At 48.5% G+C, this 23577-nt stretch overlaps 1 protein-coding gene across 1 annotated transcript; it reads right to left on the bottom strand.

Moving 5' to 3' along the window:
- Positions 1-4014: 4014 nt before the first annotated feature.
- HOXC13 (homeobox C13) lies at positions 4015-7075 on the bottom strand. The gene is made up of 2 exons (XM_032204887.1): positions 6433-7075; positions 4015-4271 (listed from the first exon to the last, which is right to left on the bottom strand). The coding sequence occupies exons 1-2, from the start codon at positions 7073-7075 to the stop codon at positions 4015-4017; spliced, it is 900 nt and encodes a 299-aa protein (XP_032060778.1).
- Positions 7076-23577: the final 16502 nt, after the last annotated feature.

The raw sequence follows: 23577 nt of genomic DNA on the forward strand, positions 1-23577 counted from the left end.
GGGACACACAACCAGCGGAGCTCGCCGTCCGCGCCCGCGGAAGTTGAGCGGGGGAGTGAGGAGCTGGCTCTCGGGGTTGGGGATTTGCGTGCGTTTTTGCGCAGGTTTGGTTTTAAATTTTTTCCCTAGACAAGTGCCTCTTCCAAAGCTCCTGCAAGAGGATGGCCAAATCACTTGCTTCGTGGATCAAATTTTGCCCTTCTTTAAGAAAACAAATAAACAAAAAACAACCCCTCCAAAAAACCCCAAACCCAACTCACCCGTGTACAGGATTAGGGAGGTCTAATCTCAAAAATCTAGCGGCAGTGTTATATTGTCCGACCAGCCCGGAAAAACCAATTTCTCACCCAAAACACAGGGATTAAAGGGACGAAGCACGCAGCGGGGTCCACTGCAGCGTGTAGAGGTAAAAGAGGGTGGGGGGATGCCCGTGCCGAGACCCGCGGGTCCAATCCTGACCTCTCCTCGCTGCCATCCCCACCAGACCCCAACCCCGACGGCCGGGGGAGACCCAGCCCCACACGGGGAGTCGAATCCCATAGGCCCGAGCACGTCGGAGACGGGGTCTCCCTTCCCTGGGGGTAACTGCGCACGGTCTGCGTCCCCCCCAAATCACAGCCGGCTCCTCTCCAGCGCCCGAATCCATCCGTGAGCCTTCCCGGCTCCTGGCACAGCCGGGATGGAGGATAGAGGGGTTGAGCTACCCCAAAATAGCGGATATTTTAAAATATCGGGGGAAGTGTGGGAAATGACTGGGAGCGCCTGGTTTCATGGTCTCGCCAGTATTTGCCAGCCAAGACCGTCGAAAGCCCTACGTGCCCTAAAGTGTAATGAATGTATTTCTTCTGTCTTCTTTGTTTTTTTGCTTGCGTTTACTTTTTTTTTTTTTTTTTTAAAATCCTCCCACGCGATTTGAAAGAGCGACCGACACACCGACCGACACACCGAGAGCGCTCCCCCTGAAATGAAACCGTAGCGGACCAAAACTTCCAGAATTGGAAACTTGGTCCCAAATAGCCGTGAATAAATTGGGCTCAGTTCGGGCTGAAAAATATATTTACCAGTACGCACTGATTCCCTCCAACAACCCCCGCTCAATAACTTCGGTTTCATCCACTTTTCCCAGCGCTGGCAATATTCAGGTAGAATAAGGAAGAAGAGAGGCAGCGAGCAGCACTCTCGCTGTCGGGATGTCGGATTTGGACTTGTCTGGAGTTGCATTTCGGCGTTTAAGTGTCTGCACACACAGCAAGAGGGTGAGCTTTTTTTTTTTTTTTTTTTTTTTTTTTTTTTTTTTTTAACACCCAAAAACGCGTATTTTCTTGGCTCTAACGCCCATGCGGCACAGAGCAGGATTCACAACATGACCCAAGCCCACTAGAGCAGCGGCGGTGGGTTTCTCAAGGTATTGCAACGTTTCCTAGCCGAGAGTCTTTAAAAGTAATAAGAATAATAAAATAAGAATGAAAATTTATGTCCATGCTTCCAGACCAGCGAAGCTCTCGTTTTCCAAAAATAAATGCAAGAACCCCCCGAGTTTCCCGGCTCATCAACTGCTCACTCGGAGAAATTAGGGAGTTCGGGGACATGAATCCTGGGGAAAATCCCCATTTTTTTTGCCAGCCCCCGTTTCGCCCCATTCCCAGTGCAAGGCAAAGCAGTGTTCCACCTTTCCCGAGTTTTGGGATCACTCCGGGAAACATCCCAACACAGACGGGGCTTTCCCGGTAGTGGTGTTGGCGATGTGGGCTCCATAGGGAGCTTTGTCGCTGCACTGCACCATTATTATTTTGCATACACCCCCCTCGGGTATCTGTCTTTTATATGCATTTATAAAGCTGTATGTACACCCACACATGCACACGTACCATCTTAAACACACCGGTACAGGCACGGATTGAGATCCCCACACCGCTTTGTGTAGTAATAAAGGGATGCGCTTGCATAAGTATATATAAATTTATATATATAACATACATAGGATCTACCCACCACTTCATATAATAATATAGAAGGGTGCACTTGCACAGATATATATATAAATTCATATATACAGTATAAACAAATTGTTACATGGGCCATATCACGTCATATATCTATATACAGAGATACATAGATTGCTTTAATACCCAGACTAATATAAATTATACACACACCATCATGCCCTGCATACATACATGTAACATATATATAGTATATATGCACACCGACTTCCAGATCATTTAAAGAAAGGGATATATAAGCTTAAATGCACACACCATTACATACCCTTGTATAAATGTATATATATATGTACTCATGCATATCAGCTTGAACACCTAGTGCATCTACGCACCCATTTGTGTAGGCACCAATGCTATTTTTTTCCATGTAGCTTTACATAGCTTGTGCCCGCTCCATCTTCCCCTTCATATAAATATAAGCACACATCCAATGCAAATTTCACCCGCAATAACATTGTTTTAGGTTACATCCCTTTAAAAGCCTTTTTCTCCCCCCTCCCCTTTTGATCATTTAACGAGGTGATTAAATCTAGCAGATATTAAGGTAGATTGTAATCCGCCTATGGAAACAATTTCCTCTCTCGTATTTCTGTCGGAGCCGCCCGGCCGGCTCGGGGCCGCGCAAACTCCGCGGGTGCGGAGCCGGCTCCGCGGGGCGAGGGCAGGTTGCGAGATTTTTATCTGGGGCCGGAGCTGAGTCAAACAGGTTTAGCGAAACGCATCCTTTGAGCCAGAGCCCTCTCACACGCGGAGATTTAAAGAGATTAGCAGCGTCTCCGGAAAGTCATCGCGTTTTCACCCGGGATAATTGCGGAGCGGAGGAAAATAAGGACAAAAGAAAAAGAAAGAAAAAAAAGAAAAATAAATAAATAAACAAGACACTCAATTGGCTCAGTCTCCGCGGGTTTATTTGCTCCATTTTTTTACTCCCCCTGGGGACAGTCCGCTTTGAGGACACGCATCTGCCCCTCGCATCCTCCTCCCGCTTTCGGGGAGCCTCTGATGAAGCGCTTTCTGCCCAAATTTGCTGGCTTTCCCCCTTTTTCTCATCGCTTCTCCGAGGAGGTTCGTGTCCGGGCTGCGCTTGCGGCGGCTGGAAGGAGGGGTGGGAGAGGCGAGGGGCTACAAAGAGGTGCACAACGAGGTGGCGGAGAGCCTCTCCTCAAGGCAAAACAACAACAAAAAAAAGATATTTATTTTTAAGAAATGTCATCTGCAGTCGGTACATATCATCTGGACACCACAATATTATATACATATACAAGACATAAAAAAAAAAAGTGATGCTTTTACATATCCAAAGAACACTGTCGATAGTTAGTCGGTTTAGAGAGGGAAAGAAACAAACCCCAAAGACAATATTGTGCATTTTCCATCTTGTCAGCGGAGAACAGGCATTCCAGTTTTATGGCAGAGATATAGAAACCCTCAAGAGAACATACCAAAAATAGTATTGTACAGAAACTCACTTCCATGTAGGACCTAAATCAGCGTTTGGGATTGTTATGTGATACCGAGCAATGGTTCTCTTCCCACAATAGCAGCCTTATCTCTTATTTTCGGTCCCTAGTGCTGAGAAAAAACGAAGCTGATGCAACTTTGCCATAGGTTCTCCATACATTTTACATCGGTGGGTGAAATGGCCCGAGATATGAAAGACCGGTCACTGGCGAGGGGATCAGACTATACAGCGGTACAGGGCGACATTCAGAGTTCATCTCTCCTTTAACATAGCTACACTCTTAGCTTATATTTTTTAAAAATATACACAGTTTAACCTTATCGATGGATTTCTCAGAGCAAAATTGGGTATTCACAGTCAGAGCGGGACAGAGGTTAAATCAAAGATGCGGTCAGTGTTTTGGGGCGTGTATGTGTGCATTTTTTAATGTCGATTTTTAAATAATGAATTCGAATCAGCAGAGTCCTGATGATGTTATCATACAAGCTACCAGATAAATATTTACGCTTCTTGCTTCCTTTCCTCGCCCTCCCTGCAAAGCTTCCTCTGTCAGGTCGTGTGGAGGTGTGCTGTCTTGGATTTGCTCACCACCTTCTTCTCCTTGACCCTCCGGTTCTGGAACCAGATAGTCACTTGGCGCTCGGACAGGTTGGTGGTGGCCGAAATCCTCCTCCGCTTCTCTTTGGTGATGAATTTGCTGGCCGCGTACTCCTTCTCCAACTCCTTCAGCTGGATTTTGGTGTAAGGGACCCTCTTCTTTCGCCCCCTCCGATAACTGCTGACTTCGGGTTGCAGGGGGACCACGTCTGTAAAAAAAAAATAATTAAAAAAAAAAAAAAAGGGGGAAAGAAAAAAAAAAGGCGAGAAGGGAATCGGCGAGGTTACTTCGTCACGGTGTGTGGGATGGGGATTTCTGCACGTCGGGGAAAGAAAGAAGGGGGGGAAAGGAGGATAAAGGAGGACAGAGAGCGTGGAGGAATGGGAAGAGAAGGGGAAGAGAGGGAAAAAGAGACAAGACAGGCGGAGAATGCATCCAGCGAGGGGAATGGTAGCACTACAATAATAATAACAGCAATAATAACAACATAATATTAATAATGCACTTGGGGAAAGGCTGTTTTTCTTGGCGACACTGTCCACACTGATAAACACAGAGCAGCAAGTCAACCCACAGACCAACGCACACAATCAAAGGGCCCTTCCAAGCGTTTATATTTCAGACAACGTCCGGAGCTTCCCCTCTATTTCCTTCCTTCCTTTTCTTTTCTTTGCTTCCCATTTCACCCCCCGCAGCCTGCAGCAGGTTTATCGGGGAGCCTCGCAGATGTGCACCCTCAAACCCCAAGCCCGGTGCAGAGACAAGTGCATCCCCGCACCCCAGCCCCTCCCGCCGGTTTGGTGCGGACAGGGAAGCTCCTCGGAGGAGAGGGAGGGGGCAAATTCAGCAAAAATCCCCCCACTCAGATACCCTCTCCAGTAGCTTTTGCCCGGGGTGTGATGCTCCGTGTTTTGCAGAGGGGCTATTGGGAATGGATTCGCCAAAGATGCGGGCAGCACCTTCACTCTTGCCTTGTGGTTACTTGGGGGGGGAAGCTCCCCCCAAGCTTTTCTCCCATTTTCGGGCAGTCCCAGCCCCTTCCCAGCACACTGCCAGGGTGCGGGGGTAACCTGGGTGACAAGGGTCCCTGCAGGGAAAGTGTCACCCGGCTGGATGGAGCAGGAGCATGGAGCCAAGCTCTCCTCGCAGGCATCAGAGACCCGGTTATAGCTGGCACGAGTTAATGCCGGAGCCCCCCCAGCTCCTAGAGGGCCATGGGCTATGGGGTTGGAGATGTGGGGTGCTGGAGATGCCGCCGAGGCCCGTGAAGGGGGCAGAAATCTCCTTCGCTGGGGGGTCTGTAAGGATACAGGCGATGGGGAGGGAAAGCAGGGGGGACGGCAGAGCCCAAACACAGCGTGAATGGGAGCCCCCCCCAAAAAAAAAAAAAAAAAAAAAAGTACCCATAATCCAGCCAAAAACACCTTATTTCTCCAATGCCAAATGCATCGCCACATCTCCCCTTCTCCGCGAAAATCTGCCGGGAAAACCCATTTCTCCATCCTCCTTTGTCCCAAAGAAACAAAACAATTAAAGCGGTGCCCCCCCGTTTTGTCTCCCAAGGGGGACTCACAAGACCCGTCCCTGCCCTCCATCCGAGACACATGGAGCTGTAGGGTTTTCCCCATACCTTACTGCGGTTATTTTCCCTCCTGGCTCCTGCATCTTTCTTCTTCCCAGCCGTGGGACTGGGGGGTTAGGGGGGGCTGGGGAGAGGATCTGGGAGGAAGCACGCATCATCATCTTCCTCCCCGTCGGGGCACGAAGCCGGTAGGGATGGCAGCGGGGGATTTGCTTGGCTAAAAGATGCTCCGAGAAGGGTTGGGGCTGTCAGGAGCATCCCTGACCTGCCGGAGAAGCCCCCCCCTATCTCCCCCCCCGCCTCGCTCCTTCCCCTCGGAACAGATTCATTTGTCACTTGACACCTATTCCTATAATTGTGCGTAATTGTGATATGATTTACTGTCCCAGCTCTCGACACTTCTCATTCAGCTGAGCCACTACCGAAGGAATTGGGGGGATTTTTTTTTTAATCCTTTTTCAGCTTTCTGCAATTAAAGAAGAAAATGAAGAGAAAAGCACCTAGAGACGCGCTTAGGTGAGGCAACAAGAGGGAGGAGAGAAGAAAGGGAAGAATTAAGCGGCAAAGTTACTTTCCAAGCAAGCTCACGGCGTGTATTTTGATTCAGAAATGATTGCTTCACCTTCTTTCCCATGCATGTTCATACACATTGCCTTGCACGGGAGGCATTCCAGAGCCATTTCTTTCCCTTTAATTATATATACAGGCATACACGTCCGTGTCTCCGGGTGCACACTCAGCCGCGCACACGCACACCTCCGACACGCCGGCTCCCAGCGCAGCCTACCTGGGAAAGGTGATTTCCAGAGGTGTGCAGACTGCGATTGCTCTTTGGAGCAGTACATTTGGCCGTCCCAGCCATTAGAAAGAGCCCAGTGCTGGTAACCTTCCATGGGAAGCAAAGCGTCGTGCCGCGGCTCCGGGTGGCCGCCCAGCCCCGGGACCACCGACACGTCCAAATAACCGGGGACCGGCTGGTAGGAGCTGGCGAAGCCGGGATAAAAAGCGAATTCCTTGGCCCTCGACGGCAGCTCCTCGCCGGGCAGCGGCCCGCCGGCCTCGGGGTACTTTTCCCCGGGGTGGTAGGCGCAGGTTTTCTGCTGCAGGTTGACACCGTGCGAGTGGGACAAGCGGCAGCCGTAGTAGCCGCCCCCGAAGGGGTACCCGTAGCCCAGCGCCGCGCTGGATGCCGCCCCCGACGGGCACTGCCGGGGGGGCTCGGCGGCCGCCAGCTCGGCGTACGCCGCTCCCTGCGGCGGCGGCGGCGGCGCGGGGGGCACGGCGAGCCCCGGCGGCGGCGGCGGCGGGGGGGGCAACACCTCCCGGCAGTGCCCCAAGCCCTCCATGCGGTTTTTCTCCCGCGGGGCTTCCTCGCAGCGGCAGGCCAGGCCGTCGGGCCAGCGCGGGGGGAGGCCGAGCGGCGCCGTCATGTCATGCCGAGCTGCTCCTCCCGCCTCCGCCGCCACCGCTCCCGTGGCCGCCGCCGCCGCCGCCGCCGCCGTGGCCGCCGCCGCCGTCGGGGGAAGCTCCGCGCCGCGCCCCGCCGCCCCGCGACCCCCCCAACATATCGGAGCCGCGCGCGCATGCGCCGCCGCCGCGCCGCCGCCGCTCCATTAAGAAATCCGCCGCGGCCACGCCTCCCCCTCCTCCTCCCCCCCCCTTTTTTTCGTCCCCCCCCCTCCCCAAGCCCGCCCCGCCGTGCCCCCGCCGCGCCGCCCACGTCACTCCGCCGCACCGACGGGGGGGGGGGGGGGAGGCCGCTGATTGGACGCCGGACCGTGTCCCCCCTCCTTTTCCCCCCACCTTTTCACCCCCCCTTTTCTCCCTCTTCCCCCCCCTTTTTCCTCCCCCCCTTTTTTTTCCTCCCCCCCCCGCCAAACCACTTAAAGGAGGTGCCCGCCCCGTCGGGGCCGGCGGCCGGCATAAAGCGCCACGCGTGGCCGCTCGTGGGGGGGCCGCCCCCCCGCTACACCCCCATCCCCGCGTGGCCACCCTCGGGGGGGGGGGTCGTTCGACCCTGTCCCCCCCCAGCCGGGGGTCGCAGGTTGTGCGCAACGGGGTGCCTCAAAGCAGACCCAAACATACCACCCCCCCGCGGTGGGGATGTTTTTCCCTGCTAAGTTTTTTTTTTGGGGGGGGCATTGGACTCCCCCCGGCCTTATTTCGGGTGGGGGGAGGATATTACCCCCCGCGGTATTCCGAGGGGGAGGGCAGAAAGGATCTCCCCCTCCGTATTTCGGGGTGGGGGAAGGATGCCCCCAGCCATACCTTGGGAAGGGCAGAATACTACACCCCCACCACCACCACGCTTCGAGGGGGCGGACAAAAATGCTCCCCCAACCCTTTTTGGGGTTGAACCTGTTGCTGATTTTTCATCGCAAGGTGCTTCGTGCCCCCCGCCCCCGAAGAAAAAAGCAAAAAAACCTCCTTCCCCCCCCCATTTTCCTTCCAGAATCCGAAATATGTTTTATTTTTCCCGTTCAGCAATCGCGGGGGGGAGGGGGGGGGCGATGGTGGGAAACGGCGTTATTAATGTTTCATAGTCCGGTGATAAATATTTCAGTGGGTAGGGACAAAGAGAGGGGGTGTCGGGGGGGGGGGGGGGGGGGACGGGACACGACACTGTTGTTGGTGCAGGCTGATTTGTGAGCGTTTGTAAAAAAACGACTCAGTTCATAAAACAGGGCCAGGCTCCGGGCTGGATGCGATAGAATTGGGGAAAAAAAATAGAAATATCGCAGGTTGCTGCCGGGGAAAGATGGGGAAAGGGAGAAGGGGGCGGCGGGGGCTCGCAGCTGTCGGGGAACCCTTAGGGGAGGATTTATTAAGGATGCTGGAAGATCATCAGCACCCCAAAAAAATAGACAGAAAAAAGAGATTTTGAAATTTAGTGTCCCAGCCTATACGGGTGAGGTGATCTTTGCCTGCGTTGTGTTTTCCCCCAAAAATTATGTCACCAGGGGGGTGACGCTGAGAGCAGAGTGCCCCGTAGGGACCCCTAGGTGGCCCCCGCCTGTTCTTGTCGCCCCCCATGGGGTGCGCTCCCGTTCCTCCCACGCAGGACATCCCCACTCTGCATGTCCCCCTAAATCCTAAAACCTCCTCCGTGATGCTGTTTTTTGGGGTAATACCTCTCTCCCAGGGCGCCTCGCTTCCAGGTTCACCCCCCCACTAAAAAATAAAAGCCGGAAAATACCCCCCAAAAAACAGCTCCCCCAAATCCTAGAGGCAGGAAGGTCCCGGCCTCTAAAAGGACCAAGACGTGTTCTCAATTAACCTGCCCCGCTCGGAGCCGTCGAAGAGGGATTTTCGGCATCCCAAAGTCCCCAGGAGCCGTCAAAGTCCAAGTTCAAGGCGAAAGGAGCCAGAGCGGGGCCCCAGGAGAGCCGGGGAAGCGGCCGCAGGACACCAGGAGCTGCAGACCGGGGGACACCTTCCATGGGCTCTCACCCGGGTTTAAAACCGTAATTCAAAAAGGCTGTGCTGGCCATGGGAAATTAAAAAAAAAAAATACGTATATATAATAAAAAATCCAGCCGTCGGAGTGCCCGCATCTTTTGAATTCCACAAAATAATTTGATTTCATCCAGAAATCACCAAAGAAAAATCTCCCCCAACCCTCCCCGGCCAAGGAACACATGGCTCGGAGGGGTGACGGAGAGAGCAGAGAGAAAAATTCTGCTTAAATTAAAGCCGGGTGGCGGCTCGTCCGCCCCGTCGGGGCCCGCTCCCCCCAAAAAAACCCTTCCCCTCCCGAGCATCGCGGCTGCTCCTTTCCGAAGCGGGTAATTTTATGAAGTAGTTAACATTTCATAGCATATGTCCTATCCGCGCAGCGTGGGAAGGGGATTAAATGCTAAAAATGTAAAGATTTATGATAAGCGTAATTAGAGGCGCAGCGCAGCGCGGTGCGGAGCAGCCGGGGCGGTTCGGAGCCGTGCAGCAGCCACGGTGGGAGTCTTCGGGAAGGCAGGCACGGGAGGAAATGGAAAAAGTAGCGGCCAGCTCCTTTTCCAGTTCTGTGTAAGGGTATTTGCCATTCGCATGCCGGTGAAATATAGGTTTAATTAAGGCTGAATTGTTCAATTGGGCCGCTTCGTGGGTTGCACGCCGAAAATTGGGGGGGGGGGGGGAACAAAAGGAAAAGCTCTTTCCTAGTGGCAAGAGAGGAGAAAAATCACTTTTAAAGCGATGGTTTCTTGGGGAAGGGTCTGTGGCTGGGGAGGGAGGAGGAGGAAGGTCGGGAACCCCCGTTGAAAGCAATCCTCTGCCTCTCAGCGCCGAAACGCAGGGTTTTATTGAGAAAAATAAATATATATATTTTTTTCACCCTTTCTTTTAATTTCTTATCTCCCCCGGTTTAAGAGGGCTGCTGTCCCGGTGGGGCCGAGCGGTGGAGCTGGTTAATGAACCCCAAGCAGCCCAGGGATGTTTACACTTAGGAAAATGTGGAACCGCTTAGGAGAGTGGTACCCATAAATAAAAAATTGGAAGAGGGGAAGAAGCAATTAGAAATAAGAGCAGATGTGAGACCCGTTCTTTGGGCTGGTTTGTTTTATGCTTTTTTTTTTTTTTTTTCAAGCTTTTCATCAAAATATAATATTCCTCTGCTTGTGCTTTTTTAGAAAATGCCAGAGGAATGGGAGAGCATGCGTTGCTCACCCACCAGCACGGCAGCATCACGTTTTCAGGATTTTTTTTTTTTTTTAATTTGGGAAGTAAGAGGGAAAGATATAGCAATATCAAAAAATATTGACTTGTAAATTCCTTCTTCTCATCCTCATCCTGGCTCTAGGCTCGCAGATTGTGCCGGAGAACGTTTTACATGGATTTTTCTGAAGGGAGCGGTTCCCTCTCCGTCTACAAGCGGGTTCCGAGAAGAAAGAGGCTGAATTTCCCTCTGATGAAGACACGCATGGGTTTGGCAGATCCTGGAAGAAACTCGGTATTAATTTCTTTATTTTTATTCCAGCTCTGGAATGGAAGAGGGAAACAGATTCACCTCCGAGTCCATGGGAAAAGAAATGACATCCTTGCGGTGTCCGGCTGGGTTCTGCTTTGCAAAACTGCAAGTTGACTTTTTTACCTTATCTCCAGTGCTTTAGCCGGTGGGTTTTAGGGCACTTTTTTATCCTCTAGCCTTTAAATTAGCCCTTTTATTTATTGTCACTCTCCCCTGCAAAACAAAACAAACCACGGGCATTTAGCTCTGAACGCAATCTTGCAGGTGAATGCATGTTTGCAGCCGGAGAACTTGAATTTTTCAACATATTGTGGTTGTTAAAACCTAATTTGATTTGTAGATTTTCAAGGAAAACTCATAAAAAGATGGATTTCTGCTCCAAACGCGTGAAGGTAACTATTCTCCTGGAAATCCTGATGTGTCTGCTTGTGCCCAAACACCTAGAGAGCACAAACGTGCTCATGTAACACGGCTCCAAGTCAGACATTGCATCTCCAGGCCAAGGAATTCTCACCTAAAATAAAATTCACCAACTGAGGAATTTTATTATAAAATCCCTTTTTATTATGCTCATACCCTGGAGGAGGAAAAAAATAAAGTAAAAAGGCCTGGATGAGAATAAAGAAAAAAGACAAATCTTTTATTTCAGTGTGGGGATAGAAGAAAATAATTCAGCGCATATCTGTGGCACATGGGTATTTTTCATTTCATTTATTTATTTATTTAAATTTCCTTTCTCTTTGTTCCTTTCTTTCCCCACCCATTGTTGTCTGAAATATTTAGAAATTCCCCTCAATACCCTAGCGATTTTCTGGAGGAAAACCGTATTTATGGTTCCTTCCACCTCCAGGCAACTCGCAAGTCCCATACAAAGGAAAATGGCCAAGGTAGGAATTGTATGGAATAAAAAGCAGCTTAGTGCCTCTAAAACACGGTGCACCCGCACAGAAATCCTTACCTAGATTTGGAAAGGCAAGCTGCTTTTCCATTATGTATTTGGGGGAAAATAAAGGAGCGGAATTTTAGCTTTTGAGCCCTCAGGGAAATTAGAGCCCGTGGTATGAGAAAGTCTGAGATCAGCACATAATTTTCCCACTGGAGTACCAATTTAGTGAAGAAACTATTACTCTGATTCTCATATTCTTGTAGAGGAGTCCAAGGAAAGCTTTCCCAGGCTTTGTTCAAATTGTGCCTTGGATAAATAAAAGCCAAAGCCGACTCGCCTTCCCAAACTTTGCGTGCGCTCTGCTCCACGGCGCTCTCTCTCTCTCGAAAAAAAAAAATACAAAAAAAATACAAAAAACAACAAACTCGTAACATCCCTGTTTCAGCTCATTCTGAATTAGTCCAACCAGGCAAGGCTGGGGTTGTGGCCAGCGTTAGCAACCGATACGCATTCTTGCAAAAGCAATGCCCGAAATAGCGCAAGAAAATAAGATTAAATACATTCTTCCCTGCCTTGACGCATTGCACCCAAAAAAAAAAAGAAAACATTCAAAGAGCAAGTTTTGCATCAGACTTATATTTGTCCCAAACGCTGGGTTTATCACCATTTCTTCACCCCACTCTGCTGCACTGGAGATATTAGTATGGAAAAAAAAACTAAAGAAAGAAAAAAAAAATAGCCCAAACCATGCCTAATATTTAATTTAAATGCTTTTAAAGGGGGAGAGGGGAGGACCAATGCACGGCGAACGGAAGCCCCCGATCAGGTTACTGCCCCCCGCCTTCCCGTACAGGATCAAAAACTGTCTCGGGGGGTGTCCGGCGAGGAACTGAGCCTGACCCGGGACGATCCGGCTTTTCTCCTTTCTAACCTGTCAGATTCCTGCAACCTGCTTCCTCTTTTTTTTTTTTTTTTTTTTTTTTTTTTTTTTTGGTGTCTCTGAGTCTGCCCCCAGCAGACCCCCAGTCTTTGTTGTTGTTGTTTTATTTTATTTTATTTGGGGGAGTGTGGTGTACTAAATCTTCCCTGCGTGTTTTGCGGATATTTGGCTTTCCTGCATTTTACTATCCAGAAAAGGGGAAAAAAATATCCCCCCCAAAAGAAGAAAAAAACAATCCACACACTCCCCTTTGCCCAAGGCAGGGCCAGAGGTGGGTCTGCAAAGGCAAACCTCGGTGTCTCCCACCCTGTGGCTTTATGGCCGCGTTTTATCTTTATCTTCCCTCTTTCCCCCCAAAAAAAATATGCCAAAGCTGAGAGGCAGAAAGGAGAAACACCTTTAGGTCCCTCTCCTCTGACCCATCACTGACCCGGGCAGCTGTCGGGGGGTTCCCCCAATCCCGCAGCCCCCCCTGAACTCCCGCTTTGGGGCTCTCCCTTTTTTCTCCACCCCATCCCACCACGTTTTGAGGCAAAGGAGTGTTTTTTTTTTTTTTTTTTTTTTTTTTACAGCCTCTGCGGAATGTCCCAGCTCTTGGCAATACCCCACCGTTAATTATTGTTATTATTTCCACGCTGGCCCGGTGTAGTAGGTGCTGCTTGACTCAGCGATTCAGAGACAGACAAATAAAATATCTGCCTGAATTTAGGGCCCCTGTCTGGTCGGAAGTCCAAGTTCAATTCCAAGTTAAAACAGGAGGTCGCCTGAAGCACTGACAAAAGAAAGGGGCCATTTGGTCCGGCTGGTGTCAACAAACTGGTATCTGGAGAGCGTAATTATCGTTTCTCCTCATTTTTGCCTTCATATCCTTGGAGAGAGAAAGTGGGAGACGAGCCGGGGACAATCAGGTGGTTTATAGCTCCTTGCGCTCTGATGAGACTTTATTTATTTTTTGTCCAAATGTCTTTTTTTTTTTTTTTTTTTTTCTTCTTTATTTCTAAGTGCTCTAAAACACAGAGGCATTTTTTTGGCGGCGGGACTGCAGCGATCCGGGGTTATTTGCTCCCCTCTCCTGGTACCGAATTAGCTCAAGATGCATTTCGAAGGATGGAGGCTAACACCAGGCCAATGTAAGAAACCGTTCTTTTGCCAAATGTTATTCAGTACCAGTTCTATGGGAGCTGTGTGCTCAGGGCTGTTTCTCCCCTTGTCCCACCCAAAGTATTTACTTCTCGGTCCACTTGATGTCCAAATAAGCCCTGAAATATTTCATCCCTTGGAGCTGCTTGGAGGGCTTGAGAGGGACGAGGGCGAGCTCTTTGCCAAGTTTATTCACGTTTTCAAAAGCAAAACACTGAAAAGTTTCATCTCCAAAGGCAGAAGCTGGACTTAAATGAATTGCGTTTGCCAAGCTGGGGTTTAGTGTATATTAACTAGAGAAATATAAATGATGGATAGGCAAGATTGATGCTCACACATTCACACTGAGTGCAAAAACAGCGTACTCCGTTTGCAAGCAACATCGTGAGCTAAGTATAACTTTCTATGGAAAACCTGGAATTTATTAAGCATTAGTTAGGGAAAATATGTATGCAATAAGCAAAGAAGCAAGAAAACGGAAAAACAACAACAACCAAAAAAACAACGCTTCTCTTTGAAAACCATTTTCGGTTTTGGTAAATGCAGAGATCCTCGCCTGCTCCAGAAATTGTTTTCTGTGCTGGATTTTGCAGGAGAAGAAATGTGGAGGGAAATAAAGCGAAGCATTCCTCCAGCTTGGCAAGGAGAGGTTTACATCGCTGTGTTTTCCCTCAAAACGTGTGCGGGTTGTGGGTGGAATGGGCGGGTTTGCTTTTTTGCGTGCTCTTTACGCGGCTGGATGTGATTAACCGGGTTTTGCACCCAGGAGCAGGACTGTGCCTCCACCTCAGGTATGGCTATTTATATTCCATGAGAAGCGCCAGCACTGTTGGCAATTAATAATACTAATTTCATTGTAACACTCAGAGTCTATCTTAAATGCCAATAACCGCCTGATGAAATTCTTCTTTTACTAGCATGAAACCCAAATATGGATTTTTGAGGTTAAAAATAGGCTAAAAAAAGTCCTGGCAAGCTCGGGCAGAGCTGGTGCCTTCTCCCCCCTCTGCAACTCAGCTGCTCTGAGCATCAGCAAAGTTTTGGCTTTCTGTGTTCCCTCTGCATCGGGTTAAGAAGGGCTGGAAAGAGGATTTTGCTCCATTACTAGCAAGGAAAAAAAAAAAAGCCCCCTGTCCTCCAGGGCTTTCTCAGGCTCTGGCATGCACGAGTGACCCGCGCAGCTCCTATGTGCTTTTCCATTCCCCAAACACGTGGAAAAAAAGCTTCCTCGTGCTTTTTCCTCCCCGAGGATGTGTTTTTTTTCAATCCAAAAAAAAAAAAAAAAAAAAAGAGAGAGAGAAAAAGAAAAAACACCATGCTTTTTGTATTGTCACGCTGGGGCTTTTCGGCATTAAACGGCAAGTGCGTAAAACAGAGGCTTCCTTGGGGACAGCAACAAATAAGCAGGGGGAGCTGTCTGGGAGCGAGCTTGTGTCTGCTGAGCTCAGCAGAATGGAAAAAAAAAGTAAAAAAAGTTAAATCGGGGACTGGCAAAAGCTTTGCTCCTGGGGACCTCTGAGTGCTGCAGAACCTGGAGGTTTGTTTTAAAAATTATTAATAATTATAATAAAAATAAATAAATACATTTTCTTTATAGCGTGCGTTGGGGTGAGGATTCATCCTGCTCTACGTGTGCGATGGGCAAGAGGGAGAGGGGTAAACAGAGAAAAAATATGTTTGTCTTCTCACTTTTAGCTTCCTTTTCGGGTCTGGGCTATTGAGATCGAAGCCTCTTTTGCCTGATTCGGTCCAATTTCGGCAAAGGGGGTGTTGGAGTGACCGGCCAGAGTCTCCAACCCCTGTATGGTCCTCTCCTTCCCCTACAACCTTTCGGGGTTGCCAGACACGAGTGAGGCAGCAGGGACCCACGCGGGGACAGGGACCTCACAGACGAGACCCCCCCATCACCCCCCGGGAGTGCTGGGGGTCCCTTTCTCCGCACCCCCCCTCTTTGGAGGCAGGAGAACCGCAGCCACACGCAGGCTTTGCTTCCCTAAAAACGGGCTAAAAATCCGTGTGAAATCCCCACCGCTTGATTCAGATTCCTTGGTTGCGTTGTGGAATTGGGTAAAAACAAGCAAAATCCGTGCGACACATCCATCCATCCGTCCATCTGTCTGTGTTCCCATCCACCCATCCATCTACCTACGCAATTATTGTGTATTTGGCATTGATTATATACCGCACAGATGCGTAGGCACATCTATGACCCTCTCTTCCAGTCCTTTTCTCCTGTGCATACTCCGTGGACACTTTGGCTCGTGTCTATCCCGAAAATAAGAGAAACCCGACAAGGTTTGCGGGGCTACCTGGAGTGGGTGTTGAAGCCTTTGGAGATGCTTCACTTTTTATTTGCTTTCCAATAAATTAAATATTGCACCACTATGCCTTTCCAATAAATATGAAATAATCAGATTTTTTTAATTAAAAAGGGTGTCTTTCCAATCATGGACATACAAATCCGTCCTTTCAAATAATGCCTGGCGACTCGCACGGGGACTTTTGGGCTTCCTACCTCTGCAGGATTGTTTTTGTCCCCTGGCCGGGTTTGCTTGAACGAACTGATGTGAAAGATTTAATTCTGGAGCTAAATCTCTCCAAAATATTCAGCATGTGAGAAATTCAGGGAAGAGATTAAGAAACAAAGGGGGAAAAGAAATAAAGGATTTAATTGGCTTTTCCGGGAACGGAGGTGGAAACTTCAGGCAGCTCTCGGGAGCGTGTTGGCGATGGGAAAGAAAGTGGTTTGGTGGCTTGTGCAGTGATTGCCCCATGCTGCCTAAATCTTACGCAAGGTCTTATTATGGTATGTAAATGCACCCCGTGAGCTGCAGCCCTCCTAGGGCTATTGACGGAGAAATAACAGCGGGAAATTTCTGCCGGGGACGAGTTGCCACCGATTTCTTCTGTACACAACTTCGAGGAACAGCACCTGGACGTCCAAAGGGAGAAGGATCGACCTTTGGAAAAATCCCGGCTATCAAACATGTTTTATCTGTACAGATCTATTGACTCGCTATCTAAAAAAGCCCTAGAGAACCTGTTCTTTGTGTGTTCAAATAAAAAATGAGCATAGCTTTTGTGGAAGAAACCGATGTTCCCTCGGTGTAACCCACACTAGAGCTTGGGCATCATTAGTAAGTTAATTTTTTCTGCCTATTTCCTTTCATTTCCTTCCTTGAGCAAATGTCGTGAAAAATAGGGAGGAAGGTTTTATATATTTTTTAAGAATATGTATTATTTTTTTTTTCCAGCAGCGAGCAAGAGGCATTTCGCCTGGCATTTTGCAAAGCTCGCAAAGCCAGATAAGTTCCCAATTTGCCTAAAGAGCCCGGTGCGAGGAGGGAGAGCACAAAATCACAGCCGGTCCCTTCTGCAGAAGGTCTTTTTTCACAAAATGGGAGATTTTTCGAGCCACTTGTGGGCACCATCAGCTATTCTCTTATTCTCCTGCAGCAGCCCTATTGGCATTGCAGACAGCCGAGTGAATAAATGCCAGTTACCGGCCTGCATCAGTCCCCTCGGCTCCAAATATTTGCCGGTAAAAGTGCTTTTCTTTTGCTCTAAATCCCATTTCTACATTCTTTTTCAAGCCATGCTTTTGCTGCTGCCCCGAGGTTACTGCAAACTCCTGCGTTTGCTCCTCTTTGCAAAGGTGTTTTGCTCATGCAACGCTGCAGGAATGTGCCAAGCACCCGGGAAAAACGTCGGGATTTCGGGAGGATTTCTCGTGGTCTTTAATAACAATAGCAATAATAATTAAAAAAAAATACTGGAAGATTTGAATGCAAAATGCATTGGTAATCATAATCATAATAATGATATAAATAAGAGCAGTTTAAAATCCCCATTGCATACCATAGTGCAAATTTAGGAAGTGTTACACACGAATTCATTCTTTTTGCCTGAATTCACTTTTACAGCCGGACAGGGCTAAGGGAAGAAAACTGAGGGGTAAAAATTCTTTATTTCAACAAAAACCGCATTTTGCGCCGGCAAGCGCCTCCCATGGGCTGGAGCTGTCCCTTATCAGACAGTGACATAAAAAGGTGCTTTTCTGAACGAAAATTTGCAAATCTGCCATCTCTGCCCGGCAAAATCAACCGAAATAAAGAGCACGGACCAAGCTCCGGGCTGGAGGCTCAGGATTTACCCGTGAAAGGTGGAGGATGCTCTCAGCTCCAGCCCAGGATGATGCTACGACCCCCTGGGATGGGCAGAGACCCCCAGACACTGGCTCATGAGAGGGGAGTTACCCCCAAAACTTGAGCCTGACACTCGAAAAACCCTCAAAAGACCCAAATCCTACACCTGGCATGGTGAGCAAGCCACCAAGTCACGCCGGGTGCTCTCATTCCGTGGCAGAAATAATTTTTGTGAGGGGGAAGTTAAGCAATTTAAGGACAATTTGTTCCTCTTCTCCTGTTCCTACATACACAGCCAGAAATTTAAGGATAAAAGGCTCCATGACTACACAGAGGCATATATGTGTATTTAGGGTTGCGCCTGTGGTTATGTATATACGCATGCATACTTGCATGCAGATATGGATAAATGAATTGAGGAATTTAATTAAGAGTGATGAAGCCCGTTTAATTGGCTGTGCTGGATTAGCATTAGGAATGCTGTGACTTTGGAGGATACTCATGTTGTCTTTTTAGGGGAGTTTGGCTTTGCAAGAGAAGAATCCTGACAGTTTTGGGGGAAAGATGAACAGTGAAAATTTTCAAAATTTGGAAATGTCAAGAAGCTGTGAGGAGGGAAGGAACAGGACCGGGAAACTTGGGACCTGGGAAATGCAGCTTCTGGGGCATGCAGAGGCCACTGGAGCTGAAAAAAAACAATTCCTTGCAGATTCTGTAACCCATTGCAGCCACTTTTGTGAAGAAAAGGAGGGAAGGAAGGAAGGGAGAGAAAGAGAGAAATGGGGGTAAAGGAGAGGGAGAGAAAAAGTGTGATGAGAAGAGAAGAGAAGAGAAGAGAAGAGAAGAGAAGAGAAGAGAAGAGAAGAGAAGAGAAGAGAAGAGAAGAGAAGAGAAGAGAAGAGAAGAGAAGAGAAGAGAAGAGAAGAGAAGAGAAGAGAAGAGAAGAGAAGAGAAGAGAAGAGAAGAGAAGAGAAGAGAAGAGAAGAGAAGAGAAGAGAAGAGAAGAGAAGAGAAGAGGTCTGTGATCCCTCCCCCCCCCCCCCCCCCCCCCCCCCCCCTTTTATTTAAGACAATTAAGACAATTGAGATCAAGCAAAGCCAAGATTAACAAGAGGAAAATTTTACTGGCAAAACTCCAATTTCAGATAATTGCAAATGATCTCTTTCCAGTGGCAGCAGCTCTTGGCATTCCTTGTTCTTTGCTTGCTGGAGACAGATTTTGCCATCTGCCCATATTCAGCCAAATTTGGGCCTGGATTCGGCAGAGCAGAGCAAATCTGGGGCTGTGGAGGGAAAGGTTGCACCCCAGGGTGCCTGTGGGGTGCTTGGTGCATCCCAAGCAGTGAGCCCCAGAGCCTTCACACAGCGGACTCTCAGTGCTCTTGGGAACCTCTTCCAGCTTCACATTTTTGGTCTTCTCCACCTGGATGGGGCGAATGTGAACTACAAACCCTGAGGGTTGTCACTGCTGCAACACCCCTGCCTCTCCCCTCCATCTGGGTTTCTCCAGCTTAGTCTTCTCAAGGGTGGGCTGTAGGTTTCAGAGTTATTTCTCCCCAGAGTGCTCTTCTCTCCCTCTTCCCTTCCTGCTCCAACCTCAAATATGGGGCAGCCAAACCTCTTTGTCCATTCCAGGCCCAAATTTGCTCAAGACTCTCCATCCCACCCAGTCCCACTGAGACAATGAAGCTTCCCCCACTGCACCCCATGAGGACAACAGTTTGTTGCTTCTTGTCCCCAGAGAAGTGCCAGCAGCCACTGAACAACTGAGGTCCCCTCCTGCCCCCCCAAGAGAACAATGGGGATATCTCCACCCTCCCCAAAACAATAGGACCAGCTGGTAGCCAGGGTCTGGCCACATCTTGCCTCTACCATCCCAGGGGCATGCATCCCCTCCCCTCCACAAGCCTTGCAGTATTTGGGGTACAAGTCCATCATTGCTGATCCAGGCCTGGTGGGACCCAAAAACCTCTGCAACCCCCCTGTTTGTGTTGTCCCTTTAGTCACCTCCACATGCCAGCCTTCAGGGTGTCTTCTGCCCTTGTTATCTTGGTTGGTCCCTTTTCCCTGGGATACTGGAGTCACAAAACAGCCCCTAAAAGCAACTATTGCCCATCCAGGTACATCTATTGTACTTCCAACAATCACTCTCATTCTAGGCACAGTCTGAAGTGAAATCTTCATTTTTCAGCAGTCACCCCACAGCAGCACATATCTGTGTGGCTGTCCATCCATCCCTCTGTCCGTCTGTCCATCCACCCACCAATCCACCCATCCATGTCTGTCCATCCACCCATGCATCTTCCCATCCATCCTTTCATCCATCTAAAGCCCCACTCATGTTCATACACCTGTGTTACGTCCACGTGCAAACATCCCCCCCACGTGTAAATAAGCAAACACATATGCAAATTTTGCATATTGATTTGCATATATTGATGTGTCTGCAATGGAAGTGTCCAACTGGGGATATAACCAAGGCAATGAAAAGCAACGTTTCTTCAGGGGGAGGATTGCAAAACCTTGGTGCACCCCTGGGCCAGATCCTGCCCTTGCTGGGACTCAGCACCGCCTAGCCCATTTCACCTCGGGGGTCCCAGCCTGCTCATGTTCTCTCCATGCCTTAGGGTTTGAGGGGACATGAAAGGGGACATGGGGGGACCCCAGGGTTTTGGGGGAGTCAGCAGGAGGCTGGGGGGCAAAGCGGATCCTCCCGGCTCTAATTAAGTGTGATAAACTTGTTAATTGAGCATTAACATGTGCTGATGTACTGGGGGTATGGGGGGAGCTGCACTCTGCTCTGGGATGTCTGGCATAGATTTTGCGCTTTAATTAATGGAAAAGATGCTTTGGGCGATCCTTTTAAACCGACTCTGAAGCCCAGACACTTTCAAATGCCCAAAGAAATAAAACCAGTGACGGTCAGAGAATAATTACACTGGGCAGGGCATTCCCGGATGACTTGAGCAACAATTCAGGCTGGTTCCCCCCTCCTGGCTCTTCACACACACACACACACGGAAAAAAAAATAAAATCTGACAAACCGAACCCCAAACCAGAACAACAACGACAACCAACCAACCAAAACAAACAAACAAAAAGAAAAATAACAATAATTCCGAGTCTGGGCATAAACCTGGCAAAATCCAGCGCCCAGCCACAAGCTCTGAGGAGTTGCGGGGAGGCACTGCCATGCACCCTCCCCGCTTCATTTCATTTCATTTTTTTTTTTTTCTGCTTTGATTGCATGGTTTATTTTGAGAGCTTTATTATTTTTGTTGTTGTTATTTTTCCCCTCAAAGGCCTATTTTTTTTCTCCATGTTTCATGAGCTTTTGGACTTTCCCAAATCAGTCCCCCAATATCTCTGCATCTTCGCTCCCTCCTCAGCCCCAAAGTTCTGCCACGGATTTTCCTTCCAAATTTTCAAGCCAGTTTGTCAATTTAGTCGGCTTTTAGTTTTTTTTTTTTCAAAGTCATTTTTATTTTTTTCCCTTTCTCCTAAACTATAGGGACAGAAATGTAGAAAACCATGGGGAATCGGAGCTCTGAAAAACAACCAAAAACAACTGCTTTTAACGCTGCTCTGAAATGTGTTGGCTCTGGAATTGCAGGGGTTTCAAAAAAAAACGGTGAAAATATGGCAAAAAATGGGAAACCATCACTCTCAGGTACCCAGGTACTCTGTGCCAGGCCATTTCTGCAGCTTTTATGTTATAGAAATTCACAAACCTGTTGAATAACTTTCTTGCAGATAATATTAAAAAAGTGAACAAGCCCTAAAATATCCCATTATTGTTGGTTTTCTTCCCCAAAGCTGAGTTTTTAACTTACTTCTCTTAACTTAGAAGACCTTATGAACAGAAGTTGCAGGTAGTGAAGGGAAAAAGCATTGAAAATAAAATCTGCTCTTTTATAAAGAGCTAAAATAGGTTCTTGAATAGATCCCCGGGGCTTAAAGTTATGGTTTTCTGTAAGGACACAAAATGCCCCAACGCTTAATCTAGGACTAAAAATCGATATATATATATATTTTTTTTTTTTTTTCAGGTCATATTTACGTGTGTACTTCCTTCGGGAATTTCAGTTTAAGAGCCAACATTAGAAATATCTACTCCCGAGTGAACACAAATCGCACACAACCTCCTCATTTTTAAATACCTATTAATCTAGGAAAGCAAATTACTGATAAAAAAAATAAAATAAAAAAACTGATCTTTGTCAGTCGCAAAACCGCAGCGCCGATCTTTCAACCTATAACAATTTATTTAGGGCAGAAAACCGTTTTTTTTTCGGGTTAATTTTTTTCCCTTGAAGTGCTCAGGTTTCGTTTCCCCTCCCCAGCCGCTTGAGTGCTTTCAGCACCCATCGATGGGTGATTTTCCACGGCGAGGAAATTGGGGCTTTCCTAGGAAGAAAAATAAATAAAGAAAGAATTATAATAATTAAAAAAAAGAAGCCGGGAAAGCAGCCCTAAATGGGTGCTTCGGTGCCAGCTCGCTCCCGTGGGAATGGGGAGCGATTTCGTGCATGTCTTAACTCGGAGCCTCCCGGTGCCCTATGAGTAATGCGATGAGCGCTGCCCCCCCGGCACCTGCAGCGCCGAGCATCCCCTCCTGATTTTTTTTTTCTTTTTTTTTTTTTTTTTTCGCGGAAAGGGGAGGAAAATTCCGCTTTTAGGGATGGGCAGCGCCCGGCGCAAAAGCCGCACAGCTCCCTCTCCCTGCCCGTGGAAATTGCACAGCCCCCAGCCTCCAACTCCCTTTTTTTTTTTTTTTTTTTTTTTGCCCCAAGCAATGTGCACCACACTCTTCCCTGTATCTCCCCTGCCAATGCTTTTTTTAAATAACAAAATACAAAAAAAAAAAAAAAAAAAAAAGAACAAAAATATATCATAACATAAAACAAAAGAGCAATCCTTTTCCCCATATATATATTTCTCTCTCTGTGCTGCTGGTGCTCCCCTCTCTCTCTGCAAACCCAGCATTTGGTTAAAAACTTTTTAACCCAGGCACAATTCTGCCCCAATGAGCTTGGTGACTTGGGATCCAGCCCTGGACGCTGAGTTTTTCCCCTCTGCAACATGCAGCATCTCTGTCACACATCAGGGGAATTTTTTTAATGTGAAAAGATGATGTCTTGGTGCATTCCCCCTTCAGATCGAGGCAGTGATGTTTGCATACACGTGTCCCATCCATTCCTTCTTGCTCCCTTTATTTCTGGCCTTTGTCCTCTTCCCCTGGTGCCCCCATCGTGCCGTTCAAATGCATCACCTGCAACAACTGAAGATTTCCCAGTGGAAAAAGAGATGTAATTTCCTTTCCCCTGCCAGTATGTGAGTTTCCTGCCATGGTTGCCATCTCCACCTCCCTCTGGTCTGCCTCCAATGCTGGGGCATGACCCATTTTGAGTACAGATTGCTTGATTTCTGTTTATAGTTATAAGGCAGGACCCAGAGGAGGGCATTGTACAGGAACCTGATACGTTCAAGCCCACGAGCTCTGTTGTGCCACTATCCCTGTTATAAGAGAGACTTCTGAGGTGCTGGGGAATTTTGTTCTCTGCAGGAAACCCTCATGTTCCTTCTCTACGTGCAGGTGTGCTGGAAGCAGGAGGTGGGAAGGAGACATGGGGAGGAGTGACAAGGGGGAAAGGGCTCCCTTTCCAACAGCAGAACACTTGGGGCAAGAAATACTGCTTCCTCTGGAAGATTGGGTCCTCTCTGCAGCTTCCGTGCTCTGTTGTTCCCAGGAACACCAGAAAACAGGTCACTGACAGAGAGAAGAGGGAGGCAGGACCAGAGGGCTGATTGTGCAGCGTACGTGGTGCTGAAGCCCATGTGAAAGTGCCCTCCAAGG

The sequence above is a fragment of the Aythya fuligula genome, chromosome 29 (genome assembly GCF_009819795.1).
Source record: "Aythya fuligula isolate bAytFul2 chromosome 29, bAytFul2.pri, whole genome shotgun sequence".
Taxonomy (NCBI): domain Eukaryota; kingdom Metazoa; phylum Chordata; class Aves; order Anseriformes; family Anatidae; genus Aythya; species Aythya fuligula.

Bases quoted from the DNA above. Each gene is read 5' to 3' on its own strand.
- HOXC13 (XM_032204887.1), bottom strand. From the start codon at position 7,075: ATGACGGCGCCGCTCGGCCTCCCCCCGCGCTGGCCCGACGGCCTGGCC. The intron at 4,272-6,432 runs GTAGGCTGCGCT...TTTTTTTTACAG, and splicing joins CTGGAAATCACCTTTCCCAG to ACGTGGTCCCCCTGCAACCC.